The sequence below is a fragment of the Scardinius erythrophthalmus genome (assembly GCF_964197995.2).
Source record: "Scardinius erythrophthalmus genome assembly, chromosome: 12".
NCBI classification, from domain to species: domain Eukaryota; kingdom Metazoa; phylum Chordata; class Actinopteri; order Cypriniformes; family Leuciscidae; genus Scardinius; species Scardinius erythrophthalmus.
The window spans coordinates 17,789,522-17,815,885 of record NC_138232.1 but is presented as its reverse complement, the minus strand read 5'-3'; the positions used below and the strand labels follow the sequence as shown (position 1 = coordinate 17,815,885).

The following is a 26,364-nucleotide window of genomic DNA, read 5'->3' as shown; positions in this document are numbered from 1 at the left end:
TAAAATATGGATGCGGAGTGAAACGATTGTCAGAAAAAGATTTGCCTGATTATGTATTCAGTTCCTTATGTTAGCGGTCACGCTATATATATTTAATTTACTAGCCAAATGAAAAACTTTTCAAGGTTAGAGGACACTTCCATTTTTGAAAAGAAATTCATTATGATATGGCCCGCACATATCTTTATTCACTTTTTTCTTAATTTATCTGCAGAATTCAGCAGAATGGATTTTAAATGTTTTAAACTGATGTGGGAATACATTCATAATGATAGCTGTTACGTATGATAACGTAATCATAATCAGATTACCCAGAATATTTAATAAAATGTTACACCGTGTCCTAACCAGATGTGATGCAACATTCCATTTTTTATTTATTTTTTTAAACATCCTGAATTTTTTTTTTTTCAGCTTTTATGACCATAATAATTCAGAGAATATATGTAATATTTGTGATTTTTGAAATCCATTTTCCACACCGCAGGACCATTTTAAAATGAACTAATGAAGGTTTATATTAATATATTTATCCTTAATAATATTTATGATTTAATATATTTACGGTTTAATATAAAACGACAAATTAAAATTGAAATATTTAATTTTATTTAAACTTTAAACTAAAAAGGGCATGTTATCTGTGACCTACCCACGTTAAAAATCAGATTTGCGTTGGCTGCATTGTATCGCGTTCAGTCTGGACAGACAAATTCCTTGTCGCTTGTCACTTGTCTCTTCACGTCGGGTGAAGGACATTGTTATGAATGACGTAGAAATTTTGTTTTAATGGAGCTTTCTGTGCATTTCTTTAGGCCTATTAATGGCCTATTGTTCTCACTCACTGACGTCTTGAACGGTTGTCCCAACAAACCATGATTATTCTTCATTATTTATAAAAACCATGTGGTGCAGACATTCAAAATGAATGTGGCAGTTTGAAAACTCACAATTCCCAGCACACTGTGAGCAGTGCTGATGTTTGAGGAGGAGCTGTGCTGGGCTAAGATCAGTGGAGCTCCTGCATGCCGACAGAGCAGCGCCTGACAAGCCCTGCCTGTCACCTCATATCAGCCTCGGCTGCGCAGAGCACGAGCTAGTGCTCTCTGTCCCCGCACACACAAAAACACACTCGCTCTGTCATCACTATGAGCCTGCATTCCTCCTAAATCAGTCCATGTGCTCTAGGCTGATGGTGCTTTCTGGCTGCTGGCCCAGCTGATGCGCACGCTCTCTTAACTCTCCCTCACAACAATATGAGCTCTGAGAACGCGTGTGCATCGTGCTACAAATATGCACCTATGCAATTTTTTTTGTTTTCCTTTTCAAAATGAATCATGTTGCCGCCTTGCTGCCTTTGATTGTTCAACGGCAATTCTGGTTGTGATTTTAAGATGATGATGATGATTCAAAATAATTCCCTACGAATTAGGCTGGTAATGTGATGATCTTTCAGTTTCTGTCCCTATTAGTGACTGCAGTAGTCTTACGCCACCTTCTGGCTGTTATCTGTAATGTAAGGATCATTTGCAGTTTGCAGTCTGTTATTTTTTTCAGTATTAATATACTGTATTCTATTCCCTCTTTATATGCACAGCCAGATATAGGGAGATATAAGAAGCATTAAAGAAACCGCTTGCAATTATTTAATACTTTTATTATACATATTATACATATTTTTGTTATTCTGTTTTGGTGATGCTGTGTAGTACAGTAAAAAAAAAAAAAAAAAAATTCTTTTCCAAATATATCAAGTTTTTTTTCTCCCCACTTGTTTCTGGATCCCATTTAAAACAACAGCGTCGCATTTTTTAGCTGTGTTGGCGTCTCTTTGGGACTTTTAAATGTAAATTGTGTTTTAGCAGTGTAATTTCTTTGTCTCTCTGCTTTAATACAGAATGTTTTTGTCAGTGTTGATCATATTTCCCATGAATCAGATCTTGCTCCACGCACTCTTGATGACGTGACTGCATGCTTTCTGCAGCACACGACACATGAACCACATGCCCCTGGTCAGGTTTCTATTTACAGACCGCTCTTCTGGCAGTCAAGATACAGGGATGCTCCCATCCAGAATATCCGATTGTTTAACCTTTGCTTCAGTGGCACACAGCCTGAGTTTGCCTCCTAAAGCAGATGCACTTGTTCAGCGCCATACTTGCTTATAGTCGTAGATGTTTGAGATTTTAGCTTTGTGCCTGATTATGGGATTGTGTTATGATTCCCTGCATGCTTGGCTGGAACTGTCGGCACAGATGGGGATGACATCTTGTGGCTCCCCATGTCCCACAGTTGTAGCGTCCTGTGACTGGCCTGCGTGCTTGTAGAGGCCTACAATGATATCTGTGCTGAAGCACAGCAAAGCTAAGCTGGGATATTTTTGTCCGAATGAATAAATAGTTTGTTTGTTAACATAAGTCCTGCAGTAAGAGAAGTGGTCACGTTATATTACATATTTTGGAAATACTGAGTGATACATTTTTGATTTTTGTGACCTCTAGTATGAATTTCCAATTTTGAATTATTTGAAGGCTGCATTTATTCGATGAAAAATACAGATAAAAATAGTCATATTGTGAAATATTATTACAATTTAAAGTAACTGCGTTAAAAAATATACTAGAGGTAATATATTTTAAAATGTGCTTTATTTCTGTGATGGCAAAGCTGAATTTTCTTCAGAAATCATTCTAATATGCTGATTAATGTTGAAAGCATTGAAACGGAAAATGTTGCTGCTTAATATTTTTGTTGAAAACTGCTTTTAGGATTCTTTGATGAATAGAAAGTTCAAAAGTACAGCATTTATTTGAAATGGAAATCTTTTATTCAATTTAATTCATCCTTGCTGCATAGTAGATATTTTTGTTTAATCTTATTGATCACAAACGTTTGAAAGGTGTCAGTGTCAGATTTGTCAATGTATGTGCTAACTATGGATAAATATAAATTATACCTGGCTCTAGGTACAAATCAACTTTTTTGGGGTATATTCTGGTCATAAATATGGCAGAGAATGAGAAATGAGAAAAATGACACATGTAGAGAGTACTGTGTTCTTATACTCTGCTGAATACATAATCAAATTAGCCAATTTTTTATAAACTTTGTGGAATTTTCGGGTGGTCTTGAGTGGGTGCAATTCCATGATGACCCACCTATGAATAATTGTTATTTAAAAAAATATATAATTTCAATGTGGATTACATACCAAATTACATATAGGATTTACACCATTTTAACATTTTTAACAGCCCAAAAGTGTACGCGTACACACACACACACACACACACACACAAACACACATCACTTATTTCATGACTTATCTAGAATGATACACAGCTGACATGTGATTACATTGTGACTCATCTGTCCAAGCATTCTCACAATGGCTCCATGCAATGGAGATGACATCATTTTCTCACTGTCTTCTGCCACACAACTTCAAGTGTGTGCGTTTTATGAGTGTCTGCGGTTCATCATGATGATCCATGTTTTAAGAAAAATGCTATGTGTGCTGCGTTACGAATGATCATCATCATGACATTATGGGTGATTAGGGTTCAATCATTTGACTGAACTCGCCTCATACGCACATTGTTTTATTCCTCACTTGTTTTTGCGTTTGCCAGCTGTTTGTTGCTTAGTGAAGTTGTTGTGTTGTGTCAGTAGCTGCATGGGTTTCAATGAAGGGCACAATGCTTTTACACACTTCACTGTCATTCTAAAGCTGCTTGTGGGCAAATTGTTTGATATATACAGTATTTATATATACAGTGCTGGTCAGAATTATTTGCCCCCTTGGTAAATATGATCAAAGATGGCTATAAAAATAAATCTGCATTGTTTATCCTTTTGATATTTTATTTAAAATAAAAAAGCAAAAATCTAACCTTTTATTGAAGTAAAAGAATTGAAAGTGGGGGGGAAATCACATTATGAAATAAAATGTTTTTTTTTTTCTTTCTCCAAAACATATTGGGAACAATTATTTGCCCCCTTTTATTAAATACTTTTTGCAACCTCCTTTTTCCAAGATAACAGCTCTTCTCCTATAATGCCTGAAGAGTTTGGAGAACACCTGACAAGAGATCAGAGAGCATTCCTCCATACAGAATCTCTCCAGATCCTTCAGATTCCCAGATCCATGTTGACGCTTCTTCTCTTCAGTTCAGCCCACTCATTTTCTATAGGGTTCAGGTCTGGGACTGGGATGGCCATTGCAGATGCTTGGTTTTGTGCTCAGTGACCCATTTTTGTTTTGATTTTGATGTTTGTTTTTGGATCACTGTCCTGTTGGAAGATCCATTCATGACCCGTTATAAGATTTCTAGCAGAGGTTGTCAGGTTTTGATTATTATTTTTTTTTTTTATCTGTTGGTATTTGATTTCGAATTCATGATGCCATGTATCTGAACAAGATGTCCAGGACCTCTGGCAGAAATTAGGCACACAGCATTAAAGATACAGCGGAGTATTTCATTTTATACATGGGGTACTTTTTTTATCCCTGTATGAACCATATTAAGTGTTTGCAGCCAAAAAGCTCTTTTTTTTCCTTTCTTCTTTTTCATCTGTCCATAGAACGTTTGAAAAGTAACTGTTACTACTGGAACTTCAAACGGGACGGGTTCTATGGTCAGATGAAACAAAAAAATTAGCTTTTTTGGCAGCAAACACTTAAGATGGGTTTGGTGCACACAGGGATAAAAAAGTACCCCATGTGTAAAATGAAATACTCTGCTGTATCTTTAATGCTGTGGGCCTAATTTTCTCATACATGTTCAGATACATGGCATCATGGATTCGATCAAATACCAACAGATAGGGCTGTAGTCAAGACCTCCTTTGTCGAGTCCAAGACAAGTCCAAGACCAGGACTAGTCGAGTCCAAGTCAAGACCGAGTCCAAAGAGGTTCGAGTCCGAGTCCAGACCAAGTCCAAAAAGGTTCGAGACCGAGTCCAGGACAAGAAAAAAAAAGTCTTATGCATGACATTATCAGACAATCATTTTGGTCTATTATTTGTTGATCTAAAAGCAAAAACAGTGTCAAAGAGCCGACTCTATTTTTAAAAATATAGCCAATAGAAATTAAATCATTATGTAATAATGAAATAATGAATGATTTTAATTTTATTTAAAATAATTGACTAATTCAAAGAACAAAAAAAAAATAATTATTTAGGCCTTATCAGCCTCACAATCTGTTCCTGTCAATCGTACACGCGATGTCAACCAATTAAACTGCATGAGGGAGGGCCGAGCCAACTCACACACACACACACACACACACACACACACTAGAGATCCGGATAAACCGCGGATCGGACGGATGACGTGACGAAAAATAATATTTTAATTAAATTTGGGTGGGTGGCGGTTGACACCAATCAAATGAAAAAAGTTTGCCACTAAGCAAACCTGCAAGCTATGAGCCCAGCCGTCAGTACTATTGGAGGACGCCGCCCATTAAGATGTGCAAGGCAAGCAGACTAGTTTTCGGGTTGTTATGGACAATTCAAAATGTGAATATTGCGGTGGACTTTCGAGTTAAAACATTTATTTTTTAAAGAGCCGTATGTGTGCTTACTGGGAACATAATAAAGACACCTGGACTCGGTCGAGACCAAAAGCCATATTTGGCAAGACCAGTGGCCGAGACCAAGACAAGTCCGAGTCCGAATACCAGCAAGTCCGAGACCATAGAAAAACGGTCTCGAGTCCGGACTCGAGTCCAAGACCGGACTCGAGTACTACAGCCCTACCAACAGATAAAAAATCAGCTAGAAATCTTATAATGGGTCATGATTGGATCTTCCAACAGGACAGTGATCCAAATACAAACATCAAAATCAAAACAAAAATGGAGCACAAAACCAAGCATCTGCAATGGCCATCCCAGTCCCCTAAACTGAACCCTATAGAAAATGAGTGGGCTGAACTGAAGAGAAGAAGCGCCGACATGGATCTGGGAATCTGAAAGATCTGGAGAGATTCTGTATGGAGGAATGGTCTCTGATCTCTTGTCAGGTGTTCTCCAAACTCTTCAGGCATTATAGGAGAAGACTCAGAGCTGTTATCTTGGAAAAGGAGGTTGCAATAAAAGGGGGCAAATAATTGTTCCCAACGTGTTTTGGAGAAAAACACACACTTTCAATTCTTTTACTTCAATAAAAAGTTAGATTTTTGCTATTTTTATCAAATAAAATATCAAAAGGATTAACAATGCAGATTATTTTTTACAGCCATCTTTGACCATATGTACCAAGGGGGCAAATAATTCTGACCAGCACTGTATATATGTGTGCGTGTGTGTTCAGCGTGTGTTTGGTACTCATATTTATCTCCTGAGAAACTGCGTGCCCCTCTTCAGGTAGAGTCTCTGGAGTGCGTTTTTGATGGGCCGTCAACATTAGGAGGTGAGGAGGTTCCAGCCCCCGCCTTTGCCACACTATACTCGCAAAGTGACACACTGATGCAGGTAACCCGGTGCGATTTTTATGGTCTTCATTCACACGTTTTTCATTATTATTCACATTATTCATATTATTCAAAGCACAGCTCTCCATGCAAAATGATAAAACGGATGGCACAAGCTTATAATTTAGAGAAAGCTGTTGCAGTTTGCTTTGTAAACACTAGGTAGCAGACATGTCACAGTGTAAGATGTCATGGATGTATGTTGGAAATGTTGTAGTTTGGATTATATAATTGATCTATTTATTGTATTTTATATAGTTAACATGCTGTCAAAATGCTGTCATTTCCCTATTTACTTCCTTAATTTCATGTCATTTCATATTATTATTGTGTATTATTTAAAAGAAAAACAATTATCTTTATAAGTTTTAATAAAATATAAGAAAAATAATAAAAAAAATTCTCTGACGGCAGTTACGCTAGGCTACTGGATTGTTTTAACCAATAGCCAAAGCGTTTTTAAGGCTTTATTTTAGGTGTGACTTCATTCTGTTATGTAACAGCCAGCATCTATTACATTTTTACTTATTAAAAATGCATCACATTACCAAAGTAAAAGGTGTCGTGAACACCAATTCCCATTGACTTTAATATCAAAAGTGTCCTGTGCTCTGTATACATTGGATTTAATTCTTATGAAATCTTTAATTCTTTAAATCTCTGAATTTCTTGTTTTCAGATTTTTGTTGTTTGTTTTGGGAAATATGTGAGTGATTTTAATCATTAGTAACTAATATTAGTAATAATTTTGACACATTTGGGGCAAAAACAAGTACAGCTAAAAACAGTTTTGAAGATGAACACTTTTTCAGAATTTTATATCAGTGCGAAATGTTTGTTGCCAGGGTAACCCTTTATGTTATTCGGAAAGAAATGACTGTATCTGTTTGTTGTTGCCGCTTTTGAAAAGGTAATTTTCTCAGATAAAATGGGCATTTGCCAGTGTTTGGGTCAAAGAGGATTAAATAATTCATGTTTAATTTGTCTGACTTGTTGCACAGCTACTCTAACAAACCATGTTCATCAGTAGGTCTCTTTGGGGTGTCCAAATATGATGTAAAGCTTAAGAGATACGGTTATCATTCAAATAATGAAATCAGTTACTGACTGTATGTATTTTGTAGAAAGCTTTGCTAGATTATCTTCTGTGTAAATGCATTTGTTGTATTTTCAAGAAGTGATGTGTAACTCTAGCCTCTCTCTGTTGATGCATTCAGAGAGTTGTTTCGTGTTCACTGAACAGAATGTCAGACCGCCTTTTTAAAGTGGGCATTTGGTGCTTATAAGGTTTGTGGCAACAAATGTTTTTCTGGGGGAGGCTGTGAAACAAGACACGCATCGTCTTTATATTAACAGGCCTGCAGACTTCTACGCAAACAGATGGTACAGAGGGCCTGTGTATTTAATATCGAAGTTATGTCGTTTAAAAAATTTGGCTTTTCTAAAATATGACATTTGTCACATTTAACCTTAACAGAAATTAATTAAGTGTATTTTTCATGCACATTTGCCTGACAGTTCTTGTATTGGCCTTTCCATGACTTAACACATTACTATTTATTTTATTTTTTTACATTTATAGTCTGTTTTCAATTTTACACACACACACACACACACACACACACACACACACACACACACACACACACACACACACACACACACACACACACACACACACACACACACACACACACACACACACACACATATATATATAATTTTTTTCTTTTTTTTCTTTCTTTTTTTAAATTATTATTATTATTAAATTATTATTATTCTTTTATGTTTCTCTTTTTTTTATGTCTCTCTTACGTTCACCAAGGTGGCATTTATTTGATCAAAATACAGTAAGAACCGTGATATTGTGAAATATACAAATTTTATATAACCGTTTTCTATTTTAATACATTTTAAAACGTAATTTTATTCCTGTAATGGCAAAGCTTTTTTTCAGCAGCCATTACACCAGTTTTTGTCACATGATCCTTCAGAAAACCTATCAAAATGCCGATTTGATGCTCAAGAATCATTCCTCATTATTATCGTTGATGTTGAAAACTAATCCATTTGTTCTTAAAGGATTAGTTCAGCCCAAAATTTCTATTTTTCACTCACCTCAGTGTAATGGTTCTGTTTGGTTCTATGGACTCTTATTCTGATATTCTGTTTCCTCTAGTTCCTCTTTCCCTGCTCTGTTTAGTTTCGGTTCTGTTTATGTTCGTGTTTGATTCCATGGTTAATTGTGTCGTTTAGCCTTATCGTTTGTTCCCTGTGTATATATAGTCCTTAGTTCTCAGTCTTTGTTGTCGGTTCTCCTTTTTACCTTGAGTGTGTTTATTTATCCTGCATTTCAATTATGTTTTTATACTTATTTTTTCCCTCCTTCTCTGATATTACAATACCACTATAAGAAACACAACACTAAAAATGCAATTGCCTTATAAAAATCCATTTGCCCAGCTATCATGTTCTATACCGAGAAAATAACCAACCAACCAACCTAGTCATAGAGAGGGATTTTACCCCTGATGATGACGGAAGGAGCAAAGGAATCAGTGTGGACCTCAACAGTTGTTAAATACAGCTACACCAGCCAGAACTTTATCTAGATACATACTGGATAAGAACATCCTGATCAAACCGGCCAGATCCAAAAAAATTAAATAAAATACAAGTTCAAGATGCACTAAATCTGATTTATTGGTTGCATAGAGGGGAATAAACTAGTCGCTACTTAAAATTTATTTTGGTATAAAATGTGATTTTTACATGGCATTGTAAATTACATGGCATCTCTCGAACTTGGGCAAATTGAGAGCCGATCACAGTAAGCAAAGCTTATTGGTTATTTAAAACATGCTTTCATCCATTGTAATGACACATAGGCTTTCCAACAGATGTAAATCAATATTTACACCGTATAGTAGTAGTAAATTTATCCCTCACACGTGTCCTTCAAAATCACATCTATTGTCCTGCAACAGAGCAACAACCAGGTGGTCTCCCTATTTTCCCCCTGTTTGTTTATTAAAGGCTATTGAATTAGTAACCTCATCATGCGTGTTGACTACACACCAATACTGTGACACTCAGTGATCCTGTCATTGTATGGAAAGAGCTGCGTGAAGAAAAGAAAAAGAAGTAATACTGTAGCATAGACATGGTTAAGGAGATGATGACTGCGTTTTTATTTTGGGGTGAACTAATCTTTTCATATTCTCTGGTCTTGGGCTTTTCCATGTTTGTATTGTGTTCATGTCTTTAGTGCTTGTCATCAGCAGTGGAGAGTTATGCAGTAATGTGGCTGGAGCTGCAGGGCAGTAAGTGCATTAGTTTTGTCCAGCCATATAAAGTAATGGGAGCTGGAGGTGGAGGCGGTTCTGCCTTGAATTCTAATAAGGTGCTTTTCTGACTCAGGTACAATCAGTAATTTGTTTTAGCCTGTAGCCTCTGTGGGGACAAGTGGATCTGTGACGGGGCACTAAGTGTACTGTGAGCGTGAAGACTTCAAATCCCATGTGTTACCAAATAAAGTGACGCATGACCGCTGATCACAAGGAGACCAAATGGCTGCCAGTAAGCTCAGACTCCACTTGGTGTGTTCCTTGTGTGTTAAATCATGTCATATTTTTTACTCTTTATGCCAAGGTTCACTTGCTGTATGTTAGTTGCTAAAATCCAAATATGCATCACTGCTGTTTAAGTGAGACTGGTTTTGTGTTAATTTCTCAATGGTGACATTGGTGAAATAGTGACAACTTTTAAGATTTCAGAGCAAGCTGTCTTTTTGCAGTTTAGTGTCAATAAATGGTCTTTTTTGAACTAAGGAAGAAGCTTTTACTGCTGAGCTATAAAGATTTTGTCTCAGTCCTTTTTTATTGATTATAATTGCAACTTAATTTGTTACAAATAGCAATATGAATTATAATCTCACAGTCTTATAACTTTATATAGTCTTTATATCTCACAATTGTAACTTTGTAAATCAACATTCTTCAAAATATGTTCTTTTGTGTCTGAAGAAGAAAGTCAGTCTTACAAGTTTGGAATATCTTGAGGATGAGTAAATGATGTAATGTTCACTTTTGGGTGATCTCAAAAATTCTGTTTACATTATCATCCCCACATTTAGTGCAGATCACTTTGATCCATGAAAGTTACTTGGTACTTTTTGTTTACCGCTGCAGAACTGGCGTCCGAATAACCTCTTTGTAGTCTTATCAGAGATTGGGCGTTTTGCCTGAGAGTTGAAGGATGTGACCTCATAAAAGCTGCAGTGAATATTTGGAACATCTACAGTAGCATCAAATCAAATGTGCAAACAAAAGTTTGGGGTTGGTAATTTTTTTTTATTTTTTTGAAGGAAGTCTCTTGTGCTCACCAAGAGATTACAGTAGCTGTTTTCTATTTTAACATATTTTAAAATGTAATTTATTCTTGTGATGTAAAGCGTAGCATTCCAACTTGATGGCATGAGTCTGACTCTGAACCAATGAAATTTGATTTTACATCATGCTGATGTAAACAAAACAATCTTACTCATGCTGACTGACACGTGAAGCGTGCGCAAAAAGACGCTTCAGACAGCATGTGATCCCGATCTACACCCATATACACAGAATTACAGTATTTCAAAATATCTGTTTTGGTGAGTATTCATGCAAACATTATCTGTTATTTCTTAAGTGAATGTTTTGTTAACTTTTGGGGGGAAACACCTGATGTGTAACATCATATTAGATCCGTGGATTACAGTAGGTCTTAATATAGGCAGGCTGTCTGACTCATTAATGTAAATTTCAATCAATTGTGTTATCATGGAAAAAAAAAAGTTGGATATATATTTTTCCTATAGATATCGGTTTTGACTTGGTGTGTGCCAAACAAATTTTCCCTGTCTGCTTCCTTGGATGTCCACTCAGGATAGTCTGTAACTGGTAAAAAAAAAAGTGAGATTTCGATTAACCAATTAGTGATGTAATTTTCCAATGTCCTGTGATTTAGTCACATGACATTTACAGCTCTGGTGATTGGCTTGAAAAGTATGGCCCAGTGAGCAAAGATGGCAATATTGGTTGCATACTTACAGATGTTGCCAATAAGATGAATTGTTTATAGACCTCAGTGCATTGTGTGTAACTTTTGACAAGATGTAGCTACCTGCATTATAACATGACACCAGTTATGCCAGTCTGCCACTGATGCTGTTTGTGTTCCAGCCACGTTACGGTCTCTGCATCGTAGCGCGTTGCTTTCCAGCATAACCACGTCCTCCCTGACTGTGTAAACCTCCGTTAGTCTAGCTGAGAGCAAAGAGGAGGATCGCAGGGGAGGAGGGGGGGGGGGGAGAGAGAGACAGCATTACTGAAAAATGAGCTGTGTCATTCTTGGGGAATCTAACAGACCACAGTTTAGAGTCCTGTAGCACCAGCCGTCCCCTTACGGCCAGCATGCAGGTCCACGTGTTCACCCGTGAAGCTCTTTGGCGGGCTCAAGCGGGGACAAGCTCCTAGCCCCCTTTCTCACTGTCCTATCCTGCGTGCACTGCATCATGGGATCACCTTGACGCAGCTTCTGGGGGTGGGTGGGGAGTTCGGATCAGAGCTGAGGAGTACCTTGCTGTATCGGGTGGTCTGTCAAACCCTGGATGCCACACTGTGCCAGGACTAGCAAGTGACATGCTGGCCTCCATTTGGTACGCCAAAAAGATGGGACGACGTCTGATCAGTAGCATTAGGAGGACCAAGAGATTGCAGCTGCAGTTGCTGGTGGGTAATAGTTAGTATTATATACATGAAGCAGGTTTGTGAAATGCATGCCCACAGGACGTGTTTGCTCCAGACAGAATGACTTTGAGCTGTGCATGTAAATTACAGGAAAGATAAGCGGGGGAAAAGATTTCCTCCGCTGTAACATCCTCCTTTCTTTTTAAATGCAACGCTTTACGGACATGGTTTTAAAGGTGCAAGTTTATCATTTAGTTTTTGTTAGAAGCAGTATCTTCTATGTACTTTCATACTAAAGTATGCACAGATTTGGACTGTCCAGTTTAACTGCAAAGTAACTGTAGCATACATCATGTTTCTTTTTTTAAAGTTGTCAAATATTTGTTATGTGTGTGTTTTAGTTTTTTTTTTTTTTTTTTTTTTTTTTTTTAAACAAAGCCCCTAAGGGGACGTGGTGATTGACAAAAATATGAGAGGGGAGGAAACATTGTATTTCATTGTTTTTGCTTTCACTCTCGAAAGTATTACGTTCCCCCGCCTCATTATTTCACTCACAAAGGTTTTGCGTGCAGACACTAAGGTTTTCAGGGGAACACAAAAGTTTTGCGAGAGAATGCAAAAGCATTGGAATATAATTTTTTCTCCCATCAAATTTGTTCACCATCACCTTGTCCCTTTAGGGGCTCCGTAGGTTTTGTATTTTGGTTTCAATTGGTTTTGTTTTGTTTGTTTTCAGTTGGTTTTGGTTTGGTTTGATTTAGTGGTAGTATTTTTATTTTTTTTAAAATGTACTTATTATTTTGCCTTGCAAATATTGTAAGTGGCTCAAAGTTCTTTTGCTGAAAAGAAAAGAAAAAGTTCATGCTGTGATTGCATTGTTTTTTTTTTTACTCTATTGGCATGATAGTAAACTTCTTTAAAACGCGTAACCCTGGTTTCACAAACAAGGCTTAAGCTAGTCCCAGACTAAAATGCATGTTTGAGCAGTTTTAGCTGAAAGCTATTTGCACTGACTGCCATTGTTTTGTCTCAAGATTCACACCAGTAATGTTTTTGTCTAAGGCATGTTTATAAAAGCTACTTAAATGTCCTAATTGAACAAAGGCCTAATCCTGGCTTAATCTAAACCCTGTCTGTGAAACCGGGCCATAAAGTGACAGTTTACCCCAAATGAATACTCGTTGTTTTTTTTAAACCAAATTTATTTTCTTGCTTCCTTAGAATGCAAAAGGTGTTGTTAGGCAGAGAGACCATACAACAAAAGTAGATGTCTATTTATAATGGCAAGCTTCAAAGTGACAAAAAAAGCACCATGAAAGTATCCTTAAAAGTAGTCCATGTGATTGTGTGCTCATCTTTCCTCCCATAAATCTATTGAATGGCTTCAGAAGACTTGTGATATAGCAAATGTGGTATTTGATTTATGATTCTTTATAAATCCTATACCATATATATATATATATATATATATATATATATATATAATTTTATACAATAATTTTTGTTAGAAGCAGTATAAATGGATGAATAACTAAAGCTCATGACATGAGCTCATCCCCATGTGTTTTTCTTATCATTAGATATGCTGCATTTTAAAAGTCTCTCGCTGGTTCTGCATTTTTATACCTTTAATTTAATTGTGTGTCTGTGAGCATGAAAGGAAAATGTACTGCGAATACGATAATGTAACAATCATGCGGTGTCTGCCGACAGAAGATATACACATTAACATGTAGAGTAGCACCACATGCCATTTTTAGTGTCACCCCCATCTCTGAAATAACTGCTCATCTCTTTGCGTGTTTACTGCTGAAATTCATTTGGCCTTGAGACTGAGAGCTTGGGGAAGAGGCGAGGGACGCTCCGAAGGCTTTTGTCCTTGTATTGTGCTATCGATTGATTGCCCATAATGCTGGTGGTTGGGGAAAAGGAGGAATGGCTCAGAGACTGTGAGGTGGTAAACAAAAGAGACAGCTGCTTATTAGAATGGAGAGGCATCTTTAAAATGAGTCAAAGTATTTCAACAAACGTGTCTGTTTGTGAGAGCACGCTTTTGTGATTTAAGAGTATAATAGCAGTAGAAAACAGGTTCTAGTTTGTGAAAAAAGTGAAAGAAAAAATGTCAAAAATGTTTTACTTTAGATCCATTTGATAATTTTATTTGTCAAACCAGTGTTGTCAAGATTAAAGAGCTACAAAAGCTTTTTGTAGTTGAATTTTTATTACAATTAATTAGAATTTAATTTAATATAACATTAAATTTTAATTTATTAATTTATATACTGAGTGTCAAAAGTCACCATTGAAAATCTGGGAATTAAATTTGAAACATTTAGTATGAAGAAATGACAAAGAGGACATGATCATCAGATTGTACTTTCAAATACTAAGAAATACTAACATGATCTTTGTTGGTTCAGCTTTTCACTGTAGTTTTTAGGATGGTAATAATGTTAAATGTGAAAAATCTGCATTTTTACTAGTGGTCCCCAGTGTTGGATCCCATTGTATGCAACAGCAATCTTATATAAATCATTTTTAATTAATGTTTTTTGCCAAGGCATAATTGTTTGATAATAGAACAAATTAATATTAATGTTCATTCATTAATATTCAAAGCAGTTAGTTGAATTAATTTTGACCGGTGGACAATACAAAAAAAAAACACAAAAAAACCCCAATAGATTAAAATTATCTATGGACCTGATTATTACATAGATTTGCGTGTGAGATCTATTGATTCAAGCAACCTAGCAACCATGGGCATCTTAGCAACTGACAACATCCAAGAACGCCTTAATATTGCAGTGAGTTTTGCAAAGACAAGCACCACCCACGTTTTACTGTTATTATAAAAACAGTAATAATCTAAATTACACATGAACAAAGGAAGCAGAAAATGGCAACAAATTGGTGATTGGCATGGATGTTTATTCATTTGCAATGGTTTTCTTTGCTTTTCTGTTTTCTTATAATACAGTCTGCAGAACCCATATTACTGCTTGCTTTGTAGTCTTTTGCTCTATAGGGAAATAAATGAGCTGTACAGTAATTAAATGATCACGCCTCTCTCTTACATGTCATAGGCTGAACTGAACATTTTGTGTTGGAACAATGACGTTCTGCTCTGACAGTCACTGAAGTGCAATAGCAATCCTGTGTCTATCAATGTGACAAAGAGCTTGTCTTATCTGTAAAGTATGATTTGCCATTCTACAGCACTTTGCTTCATCAGCAGTGCAATAAAGCCCAGAGCAGTTTTGCTTCGGTACACAGATTTTACATTAGACATTAAGTGGCGACTCAATCCAGTAGCAAAATAGTTTAACAGTTTAAGTCCCTAGATAGCGTTATTAATAAAACTTCAGTGTTTAATCTTAAAACAATGTTGTTTGAATGTTAGTAATTTTATTAATATCACCATTAACTGCATAAAGCCAACAATATATGTGAACTTATTAACTTGACATTCACAGAATATGGAATTTTTACTCCCGACAGCCAATAATTCAACACACAAAATTTCAGTCAGCACAAACCATGATTATTTATTGTTAAATTGAATTTAATGTACAGGGTGGGCCATTTATATGGATACACCGTAATAACATGGGAATGGTTGGTGATATTAAAGTCCTGTTTGTGGCACATTAGTATATGTCATGGTCACCACCCATCTTGAGGAGTTTGCCCCCTCACATATACTAATGTGCCACAAACAGGACTTTAATATCACCAACCATTCCCATGTTATTACGGTGTATCCATATAAATGGCCCACCCTGTAGTCTTGGTTGCAGTTATTGTAGTTTTGTTAATTAATTTCAAGAATGAGAGAGTGTACATGTTGGAATTTGTCTACTTCTACCAAGTTTATTGGAGCAGTTTGCTCTAAAATACTAAATTAGTTTTTGATTGGATGTACACGTCGATGTCTACAAGGAATGGTTTTCCCCCCTCCCTCTTAAACATTAAAGGGTAACTAAACCCCTGGTCAGAGCCTGACTCCACCCACTGGCAATATTTGAAAAATGCTAGAAAAGTGGGCAGACCCCAGCGGAGATAGAGGGGACGAACCGTGAGCGGGGGGGGGCGTGCACCTGAGAGAGCAGCTGTCAGACTCTCTAAAATGGAGTGACTCACAGGGTCGCAAGACGACGTAAAGTACATGCATCTGATGAGTTTTATCGAGTTGATGTCAATAGCGCGCGCTCTCTAAAGGCATTTTCATATTTTGTCGCTATTTGAAAAAATCCAGTAAAATGCGCTGACGCATTTGTCGACCCCAGAGGATTAACTTTAGCCTAACCATAAATTGTGATTATATATATGATCACTCACATCAAGATGCCGCTGCAGTGGTGGAGTCCTCGCAGGAGGAGCAGCGTTCGGCACTGCGTCGCTGTTCAGCGCGAGCTGTGTGGAGAAGCCCATGTCCACCTCTATTGCGTTGGAAAAGCAATTCCGCGTAAAATGCAGGTTTCACACTCACGGTCTTCCAGGCCAAGTGCATGCAACCACTGGCGCCTAAGCTATGCAGTCCAGCAGTGCTGTTGCCACTAGCAACACTACACCTACTACCAACCACTGTACTAAATACAGATAAATCTACGCTAGCTCATCCAAGGGCGTGGTAGCTCGTACCAAGGGAGGGCGTGGTGAGCTCGTACCAAGGGAGGGCGTGGTGAGCTGGAACCTGCCTACGTCACGCAGTACCGCTTACGTCACGCAGTACCGCAACATCCAATAGGAAAATTCAACTGCAGTAGCCACCGTTCAACCTTAAGAGGGCAGCACTCATACGTTTTTACACCATATGTTGTAGAATTAAAACACTTTATACCCAAATGTTAAAAAAGTTACTCGAATCAATGAACAGCACTAATAAAGCCCCTTTCTTACAGATCATTAACTAAAAAAAGTTGGTTTAGGGTTTAGTTACCCTTTAAGCTCATCTATATTGATATCCTCATGGCTATGTGTGATTACATATATTGTTTTTCCCTGCACACCTGTGACCCAATTTAGGGTGGTGACTCATCAGTTGAGAACTACATATCTAGAGTGATCAGTGTTACAGTAAGGTTTGGATAAGGTTTCACGCTATTGTGTAATTGTCAAGTCCAGCTGTTGATTTAGGACACCTAATTGGATCCGAGAACTAGATCTGGATCTAGTGTCATTGCGATTATACAGTAGCATGAATCTCTGTTCGAGTTTTAACAGTCTTGAGCTGTGATTTTGGGGGGTCTGGATTTTCGAGGTGTCCATGAAGACGGTATGCCATGGTGAGGGGTCTACAGCAACGCTCATGAAAAATAAATGCACAGTGTTTTTATTTAATTGCTGATGAATTATTGATACACACCAACATTTAGAAGGTCAAATTTAAATGAGAATGCTAGAAAGCATGTCCTGGGGCATTGTCTCAAGGCAGCGATTTGTGTCATTGTTGGCTTGGCGTAGACTTTCAAATACAACTAAAATATAAAATATTTTTTAAAGAAACAAGTTTAAATTATTATTTAATGTATTTATTTGCATCCCTTTTATTGTTTTAGTAAATTCAAATACTGTATGCATTTACAGTGTTTTTTAAAAGCAGCTTTAGTGCCGTTATTTCCCTTAACCACAAAAGGACGTCATAGATTTGTTTGTTTGTTTTTTGCCCTTCCTTGTGCTAATTTGAAAATTGCCGGTATCACTGAAGACGGTTGCCAGTATCTCCGATCAGATGCTGTGCTCTAAAAGGCCCATCGCTGGTGGTTCTTTAATTTCTATTAAAGCCCTGTGAATATAAGCTATTTAGGTGGAGGAAGGCAGGGCTCAGGCTCTGTGGGGTTGCTTGCTTTATTTGATGTGGAAGCTGTTGCCATGGTTTTGGTCCTGGGGGAATAGAGCACAAGCTGTGACAATGTCTGTTACCTCATTTGACACCTGTGGCACACCTTGGATAGTTTTTACCGGCACAGAGCCGCCGTCAATAGGTTTGACTGCAGAGCGTTGCCGTGGTGGAGATCTGCAGGAATTCTAGTCTTATTAACAAAGACGAGGTTATTTTTGCAATCGCTTTCTCTCTCTTTTTTTTTTTTTCCTGCCTGTGAAGGCACAGCCTTTTGTCTCCCCCTCACTGAATCATGTGTGTGTGGAAAGAGACTGCAGCGTGTGAAAGCTGATCTGTGTCAGAAGGAGCATCCAGACAGCATGGAATCGTCATCTTCTTCTGTACGCGCAGCGCACGCTTGCTTTCTGGATCTACCTTTACCCCTGGATCTCACTGGATCTATGCCTCTCTCTCCCGTTCGGAGCCGTGAGTATGTTTGCTAGCGCAAAGTTTTATAATCATTAGGTAATCGTATATTTTCTGACAATGAAGCTTTTAGTCTAAAGTGCAAGGAGGAGGGGAAAATCAATAGCTTTGCTGAAATAGTTTTTGTGGCTCGGCTGGCTCTAATGATCAGCCGGAGAACTGGAGTCCTCCGAGTGTGGCCATGCCTAAGAAAAAAAGGACTACAACAACACCAATCGTTTCTTTTTCATCAGGGTACCACCCTGAATGCCAGCATCTATATTTAATGCGCAGTGGAAGACTTTCTTTTGCTTTTAAGAAAGTTATGTGATTGATACCTGCTTGTGGACGATCTTGTAGCCCCAGTCCATTTAGATTAAGAATCCCTGGAGAACTGTGGGCTTTCGACTGCAACACTTGCCAGTTAATTGAACCCATTTCCTGCTTCTTCAGGCTCTTAGGTTCTCCCCCATGCACAGAGAGCTCCCCGGTCCTTCATTGATCCTCTCTCAGGTCTCAGCTCGTCTGGAGCTGGAGTCACATCCCAGAGTAGCGTGCACCATTCGAAGGCAGCACGATCACCTCCTCCCTTCTTGCTGCCCACTCCACCTTCCAGCATGAGACTGCTGCACACTTGATCTCCCAGCTGGTGAGGACAGGAAGGTTGTGAGTTGGGCGTGGATGGATTTTGGGGCTGTCGGCTCCGACTTTACGCTTGCATTGTTCCGTCGTCGGATCCGTGAGAGGATGCTGTAACCTTATCCAGGTGCACCCTCCCTCTTCCTCCACGCTTCCACTTTCCGAACTGCCTCGGCACTTGACATCTGTTGCGGATCTGTCCTGGCCCCAAGGGCTGTGATGAACTACATCTTTGGGAACAACACGCTGTACCCGCGAGGCGGCCGGGCCAACACCGCATCCGGTCATGCTGCCCCAGGGTCCAAACAGAGGCAGTGGGCCAAACGGAGCTCCAGCGAAGAACTGCCTTCGTCTTCCTCTCGCTGGCAGCAGCTGCTGGCCTTCTTCACGCGACGCGGTGCCTTCAGCGACTGCATCACGGCAGGAGCAAGCCAGGTAACTCTTTGCCACAGCACACCTGCTGCATGAGTTGATGCACGTGTACTTGCAAAGTGTGGGGAAACATCACTGTAAACTAGTTGAGCTCTTGAGAATGCATAATTGAGCCATTCAGGGTTTGGTTTTGTTGGGGTTTTTGACTAGAGTGAAACATTCATGTCTTTCAACACCTCCTAATCCTTACAGAATTAAATGCACCTTTTATTTGCTTAGTTTGTCCTTTCACTGTTTGCAAAGGCAATAGCATTTTGTAACGTATTACTATGAACAACAGGGATGTTGACTGGACACGTAGCTTTGGTACATCTACCTTTTAGTAGTAAAAAGCAATGCCAGTGTGTTATCCTTTCGGTAGAAAAGATTTGGTTTTGTTGTTTTTTTGTTGAGTTTTCTTGTCTGGAGTGACGCATCTACATCTTTCAATTAGTCTTAATCCTTTTATTTGCTTAGTTTGTCCTTTCATGTTTGCAATGACAATAACTTTAGGGTAACAACATCTCATATTATTAACATTATTATGTGCAGAAAAATGCTTAGCCCTGATTGTCACTTTGCGTGTGCAAGTAAAAAGCTATGTATTCAATTAATTATTAGCTTCTCCTGATGAATTGGCTGAGCTATTGTTCAGTGAAAGCTCATTTAATTGAGAGTTACAATACATAATAATCATACTGGACAGTTGAAGTATCTGCTTCCCATAGGTAGAGGAAAGCACTCAGTTGGTGAATGATAGTCCTCTTGAATATAATCATATAAAGCGGTTAAGTCGAAGTAGTTCTGCTCCTCTTTTCTGGCCAGAAGTGACCTGAGGGAGCGGACCAAAAAAACAAAAAGCAGTCTGTCTGGTAGGCTGGTTCTGATCCCAAGAACAAACGGTCACTCATTGTGTCATGGGGGGTCATGCCCTAGAAGGAAAGCAAGACAATTAGAAGCTGCAACAAAGAGCTTTACAGTCAGTTCTTGTATTCCTGCCATTAACTTTGTTACCACACTTGCTACAAACTACTTTTTTCATGAATGTTTTCAAAAGGGCCAAACCAGCAATTCTTCCCAATTATACCTAAATAACACAGTTTTTTTTTTTAATGTAATATAGTGGAAGTAGAGTGTGGAGATATTCTGAAAATAGAGTCTGGGAATGCTTTACAGTATGCTTTACTGAATAGACCTTATATAGGGATGCTGTGATAGGCATCGTATTCCTATAGGTAGACGTGGATCAGCTGAGAGTCAGCTGATGCAAGCTTGACTGACTTGACCTGCCAGCACATCTGCAGATAATCAAATGTTAATATTGGATATAAAGTGATATAAGAGCAAAGCAATATAAGCACAGGAGAGACCATGGATTTGTGATGCAACCCAAATGCAACTCACTAGACCATTGCTGAGTTGGACAGACATTATGAACACTGAAAACTTTTTAGAAATGTACTATTGCAGCTATGGTTATTTTATCACCATCAGGTGATGGTGTAATTTTGAGTAATGTTACAATAGCCCAATGAATGGGGACTTTAAAAACTACTGCCATAATTCCAACTTTCAAGTTTTCTGGAGCCATATGATGGCATTAAGAGCTCACTGGAGGGGAAGATTATCAATCAATAATGACTTTCATTTTGTTCTGTCAGACAATGCTGTGACCAGATCCTTGAACCAGTGAGTGGAGTCGTAGTGAGTGCATGAGTCATAGGCAGGGCTGGCGTCAGAGGGGGCAAAAGGGGGCATTGCCCCCTCAGATCTGATTTGTGCCCCCTCAGTTTCAATTTGTCCCCCCCCCCCCCCTGAAATGTGATTGTTTTAACCCTTTGACATGTACAATCACACCGGTGCGATTAGAATGTTCTTGCGTTTTGGCTGGTGCTAAGCCAGAGATGGATGTGCTCAGTGCTTTAAAAAGCATAAACACAATACATATGTCATACAGTGGCTGCATGAACCATTGGCATGGAACTAAGATGTTCTAAAATAAAAAATCTCACACCGGGGGGCCAGCTAGAATATAGAGCCCCTGGAATATATAATATAGATATCTCAAATTTTTAATATTGGGTGAATTATTCTTTTAAACCCTTAGCTGAAAGTCTACAGTGATCCATCTGATATTTTGGTTGCTGATAGCATAATGTAAGCAATTTTTATTTGCTTCACCTTGCATCGTATTGCAGAGATGCTCATGTTAGAAGTGCTGCATTATGTTATGTCTGCCTGGAAGCCTAAAAGTATTAATCCAACTTGCCGTGCATTTTTTAACTTGCTATTTGCATGATATATGGCATCTTCAATCAACCATATTTAAATGTCACAGCTGAATGTATCAAATGACACATACCATGTAAAATTTTGGCTTCACCTTGATCTCACAAATGGGGGAAAGTTATTACTGAGACTCCAAGGTAATGTGAAGCCATTGGCTGTTAGATTTATGGACCATTTGAAGTCATGGATCCACTTAATGAGAAAGCGAAATACATGAAGATCTGTGCTTTGAATCAAACATAATTTATGATTATGAAATTCATCTTATACTGAAGGAGGGAAATTATTTAACTGGAAAAACGCAAAGTATTTGATCAGTTTTTCCACAAAAGCTTCGAGAGACCGAAAGAGCATGGCATCAGAAGACAAAAGCATTTACTTTAGAGCAGTGCTTTTTGTTGTGGTGCTTACGGGCTGCCTAATTATAATTGAATCAAATGAAGGATCGGTTATGAAGCAGCCAATGAAAAAGAAAGTGTTATTTAGTAATGTCACTGACCTTAAAAAGTCCACTTTTCTATTTAATTATGTTATGCTGATATTATATTATATTATATTATATTATATTATATTATATTATATTATATTATATTATATTATATTATATTATTATGATGAATGAATTCAATTTTATTTTTTTATTTTATTTCAATTGTATTTTTTCTCATTTTACTTTAATGTTTGCAGCACTCCAAGTTTGTGTAAAACCTCATGCCAAAAATCTTAAAAAATGCAAATTTTCTAGCTCTAAAGGATATTTTAAATGACATATTTTCGGTATGGACACATACTTCTGTGTGGCATGCATATGTCTGTACTGTAAATGTGCGTACTCAAATGTGTCACATCTGTATAAGATTTCCATGTTCTACCTGCTTCTGTTGATCTATTTCTGGTAAAGGCATCGCGATGATACGCCAGGATTCCATCATCCACCCACCAAGATCTCAAGCTCAGCCCCCCCTTCATTTACCACTGCACCTCAGTGTGTGTGTGTGTGTGTAGCACAGGTGAAATTAGGAGCTAAACGAGTGATGTAGTTGCATTACCGTTTGTGTAACCACTTATGGAAACTATTAACATTGCCATGTTGTTGATATCTAATAGGTGTCACCTACCTCATGCAATATGCATTTCCATACATACAGCGAGTCTTGTTTTGTTACAATCTTAAAAATAAAGGTTCTTTATTGGCAGCTTCCATGACGAACCTTTAACACCCAGCTAACTTTTCCATTACACGCATGGTTCTGTATAACAGAGAAAGGTTCTTTAGATTTTTAAAATGTTCTTCACACTAAGAAAAAAATTGTTCACTGTTATTTGTTGAACCAAAAATGGTCTGTGGCATTGCTGCGAAAACCCCCTTTTGGAACCTGTATTTTTAAGATCATAGCTGAACTCTCATTAAATAAACTGTAGGAAATGGCATGTATGAATAGAAACATGTGAATACAAGGACCTGAAGTTTCAATGCAATGTTATAAGAAAAAATCATAACAATATAAAGCTAAAAATCCCAGCATGGCTTGCGAAATGACTTGATGTTAATTCGAGAGAGCCAGTTTAAGATCCGTAGAGCTGCAGTCTTCCTGAGAGCATGCATAGCCTCGCAGGTCTCACTGCAGCTTCAGCTGTTGCCATGGTGTTGCCATAGCGATCGTCAAGCAAGGACATTTCATCATGTGGCAGGACTTGTTTATTTATTTCTCATATCTGTTGAACATAGAGCTTTGTATGACCGAATTTCTTTCATCAGGGGCGATGTGCAGGTGGAACTCTTGCTCTTGGGTAAACAGCAGATGAGTTTGCCGTCGCTTCATCAATCACCATCGTAATAGCCACCCAATCACCCTCTGTGACCCTGCCCATTAACCCTATTAGTTCAGCTGAGACAAAAGAGGGACCCTCCTTCCTGGTGTCATTTATGGTTTCAGCAAGGTTATAGCTGATTAAAATGCCGCCTTCTTCTTCTTCTTCTTCAGGCAGATGAGTATTTCTCCGGCTCGCTCCTGTGCGTGCTGGCCGGGGGAGGTGGAGGAGAGAGATCTGTGGGCTGTGTGTGTGTAGGAGACATTCTCCACAGTGAATCATGGCAACAGGAATGAACATTTTGCTTCTCCGTTTAAGACGATACTGATCCTGTTTTGACGCATCCTCTGGCTGCAGTTTGTACAATAGGACGCATTAGAGGTGTTTGCAGAGGGCAAAGTGATTTGAGTGTTCATTAATTGATAATTAAGCCATTAAGCCTGCTTTAATCCAAACAATGTGCTGTAGATCATTTGCAGTGGCAGCACATCTTGACCGGATTGGTGTTAACTGTTAAGTGTGTTGTACAAGTGTATAATAGTGGCTCTGCAGTTACTCTGCTCATGAGTGCAGGGCCACCATCACTCACATAGAATAAAGTGTCAGAGAAGCTTTCCAAGCTACAAGCAACTCATGATGTGAAACACAGTCAAGCTAGGAAAAGGATTTAACCATCTTATGATTTAATTAGAAAAAGTGGCTATTTAGTGCCATTTAATTAGGTCCAGCCTAATTAATAACAACAGCAATAATAATAATTATAAAGTCATGCCATAGTTTGTCATAATAATATTGTTATTATTAGTAGTAGTATTATATTATTATAAATATAAATCAATAATAATAACAATAAATATAATTGTTGCCATTATTATTCATGTTCTAATTGTTCATAAACAAATTGTCTTTTTATTATTATTATTATTATTATTATTATTATTGTTTTATAAATATAAATTATTAATAATAATAATAAAAATAATATTTTTCATAATAATAATAATAATAATAATAATAATAATTATTATTATTATTATAAATATAAATAATAATAATAATAATATTTTTCATAATAATAATAATAATTATTATTATAATTATAAATATAAATAAATAATAATAATAATAAATATTATTGTTATTACTATTAATGTTCTAACCATTTATAAACACCTACTTTTTCTTTTTTCTTAATTTTAATAATAATAATTATAAATATAAATCAATAATAGCAGCAATAATACATATTATTATTATTATTATTATTAATGTTGTTATTAATGTTCTAATTATGTATAAACACTTTCTTTGTTCTTATTTTTCTTAATATTAACAATAATAATAATAATAATAATTATTATTATTATTATAAATATAAATTAATAATAAAAATAATAATATTGTTTTTATTATTAATGTTCTAATTTTTCATCTTCTTCTAATAATAATAATAATAATAATAATAATAATAATATTTTTTGCTCAATCCTGACCTTACAATGGGTTCTATTTAAAAGTAGATTTTCAGAACCCTCCCTTGGCTGCCATTGGTCCGTCAGACAGATTGACCCACCATAAAGTCATGCCATAGTTTGAGTCATAATGTTGTGAGTTGTTTAGGAAGCTCAAAAATATTTTTCTTGATCTTTTCAAAAGAAAATATATTAACAGTTAAAGCTGCCTTTCATACACGCTTCATCTTTGTAGGGAGGAATATGTAAATATGGTGACAGATTTCAACAGATAGTCCATCCCAGTTTTTCTGTCAAGCTGATCAGATTTTTTTTAAACGAAGTTTAACGAGTAGTTATTAGAATGATTGGTAGAGTCTTCAGTTGTGGTTAAGATGATGTACAGATAAAGTGCAGAGAATATAGTGTCTTGGGGTGTATTTATAGCTCCGTAGTGGCTTTACATTTATATTTATAAAAAAGATTGACCTCAGAAGTGAATGCCTCCTTATGGGCTTCTATTGAGTTGCCATATTTTTCTTTTTATTTTATTTTAAAATACTATTTTCTATTCAGGTTGCACAAGTCATTTGTCTGAAAAGTGGAAACATAATATGTGTATCCATCCCGTAATTAGTCCGTATCTGTCAGTATTGGATGTTTACAGTAATTGTGCATGCTCATTTCCCATTTCTACATTTAGTATTACATTTAGTTACATTTAGTAATGTTAATCTTTTAAAAACATGTATTTTTCATACAGCACATTATTATGTTGTGATGCCTAAATTATGCAATAATTTTATTTTTGATTTATTTTAATTGATTTATTTTATAATTTAGTTTAACATTTCATAACATGAAATTAATTATTGTCTTATTGCTATTGGTCAAGAGTTTTAATATTGTTACATTCCTACCTTTAACTTGATTTAAATTGTCTCATGTATTAATGGACCTCAGAGAACAAGTTTATGCCAGACTGTATGGCGCCACACTGAGGAGTGAATATTTTCACATTGATGTGGATGGTTGATGTGTGCAGTGTGTGGCCTTGTTTGCTTTTCCTCCAACCTGAGCCATGTCTGTGTGGTATGGAGCCATCCTGCTGTACAGCAGACGGTGTGTCTGTGTATTTCATATGAATATGAAAACATAATCTCTGGATAGTGGCCATATTAATTTATGTAGCCCATTAAATCATTTTTGATTGACAAAGGGTATTTTTAATTCATTAATTATGCCTTGTAATGCACCTTATAA

General features: G+C 37.1%; 1 protein-coding gene across 19 annotated transcripts in view; it reads left to right on the top strand.

The window, feature by feature from the left end:
• Positions 1-26,364, top strand: part of dlg1a (discs large MAGUK scaffold protein 1a) — a gene marked incomplete at its 5' end in the record, with an annotated part of 125,356 nt that overhangs the window by 46,823 nt on the left and 52,169 nt on the right. For 9 of the 19 annotated variants that reach the window (XM_081380796.1, XM_081380791.1, XM_081380782.1 and 6 more), the window contains one exon: positions 6,375-6,482. The exons of 9 other annotated variants lie outside the window; for them this stretch is intronic. In XM_081380796.1, the coding sequence (XP_081236922.1) occupies positions 6,375-6,482 (108 nt within the window). Of the gene's footprint in view, positions 1-6,374; positions 6,483-19,357; positions 19,574-26,364 lie in introns of those variants that run through there. One more of the 19 variants, XM_081380788.1, reaches the window with a different exon arrangement.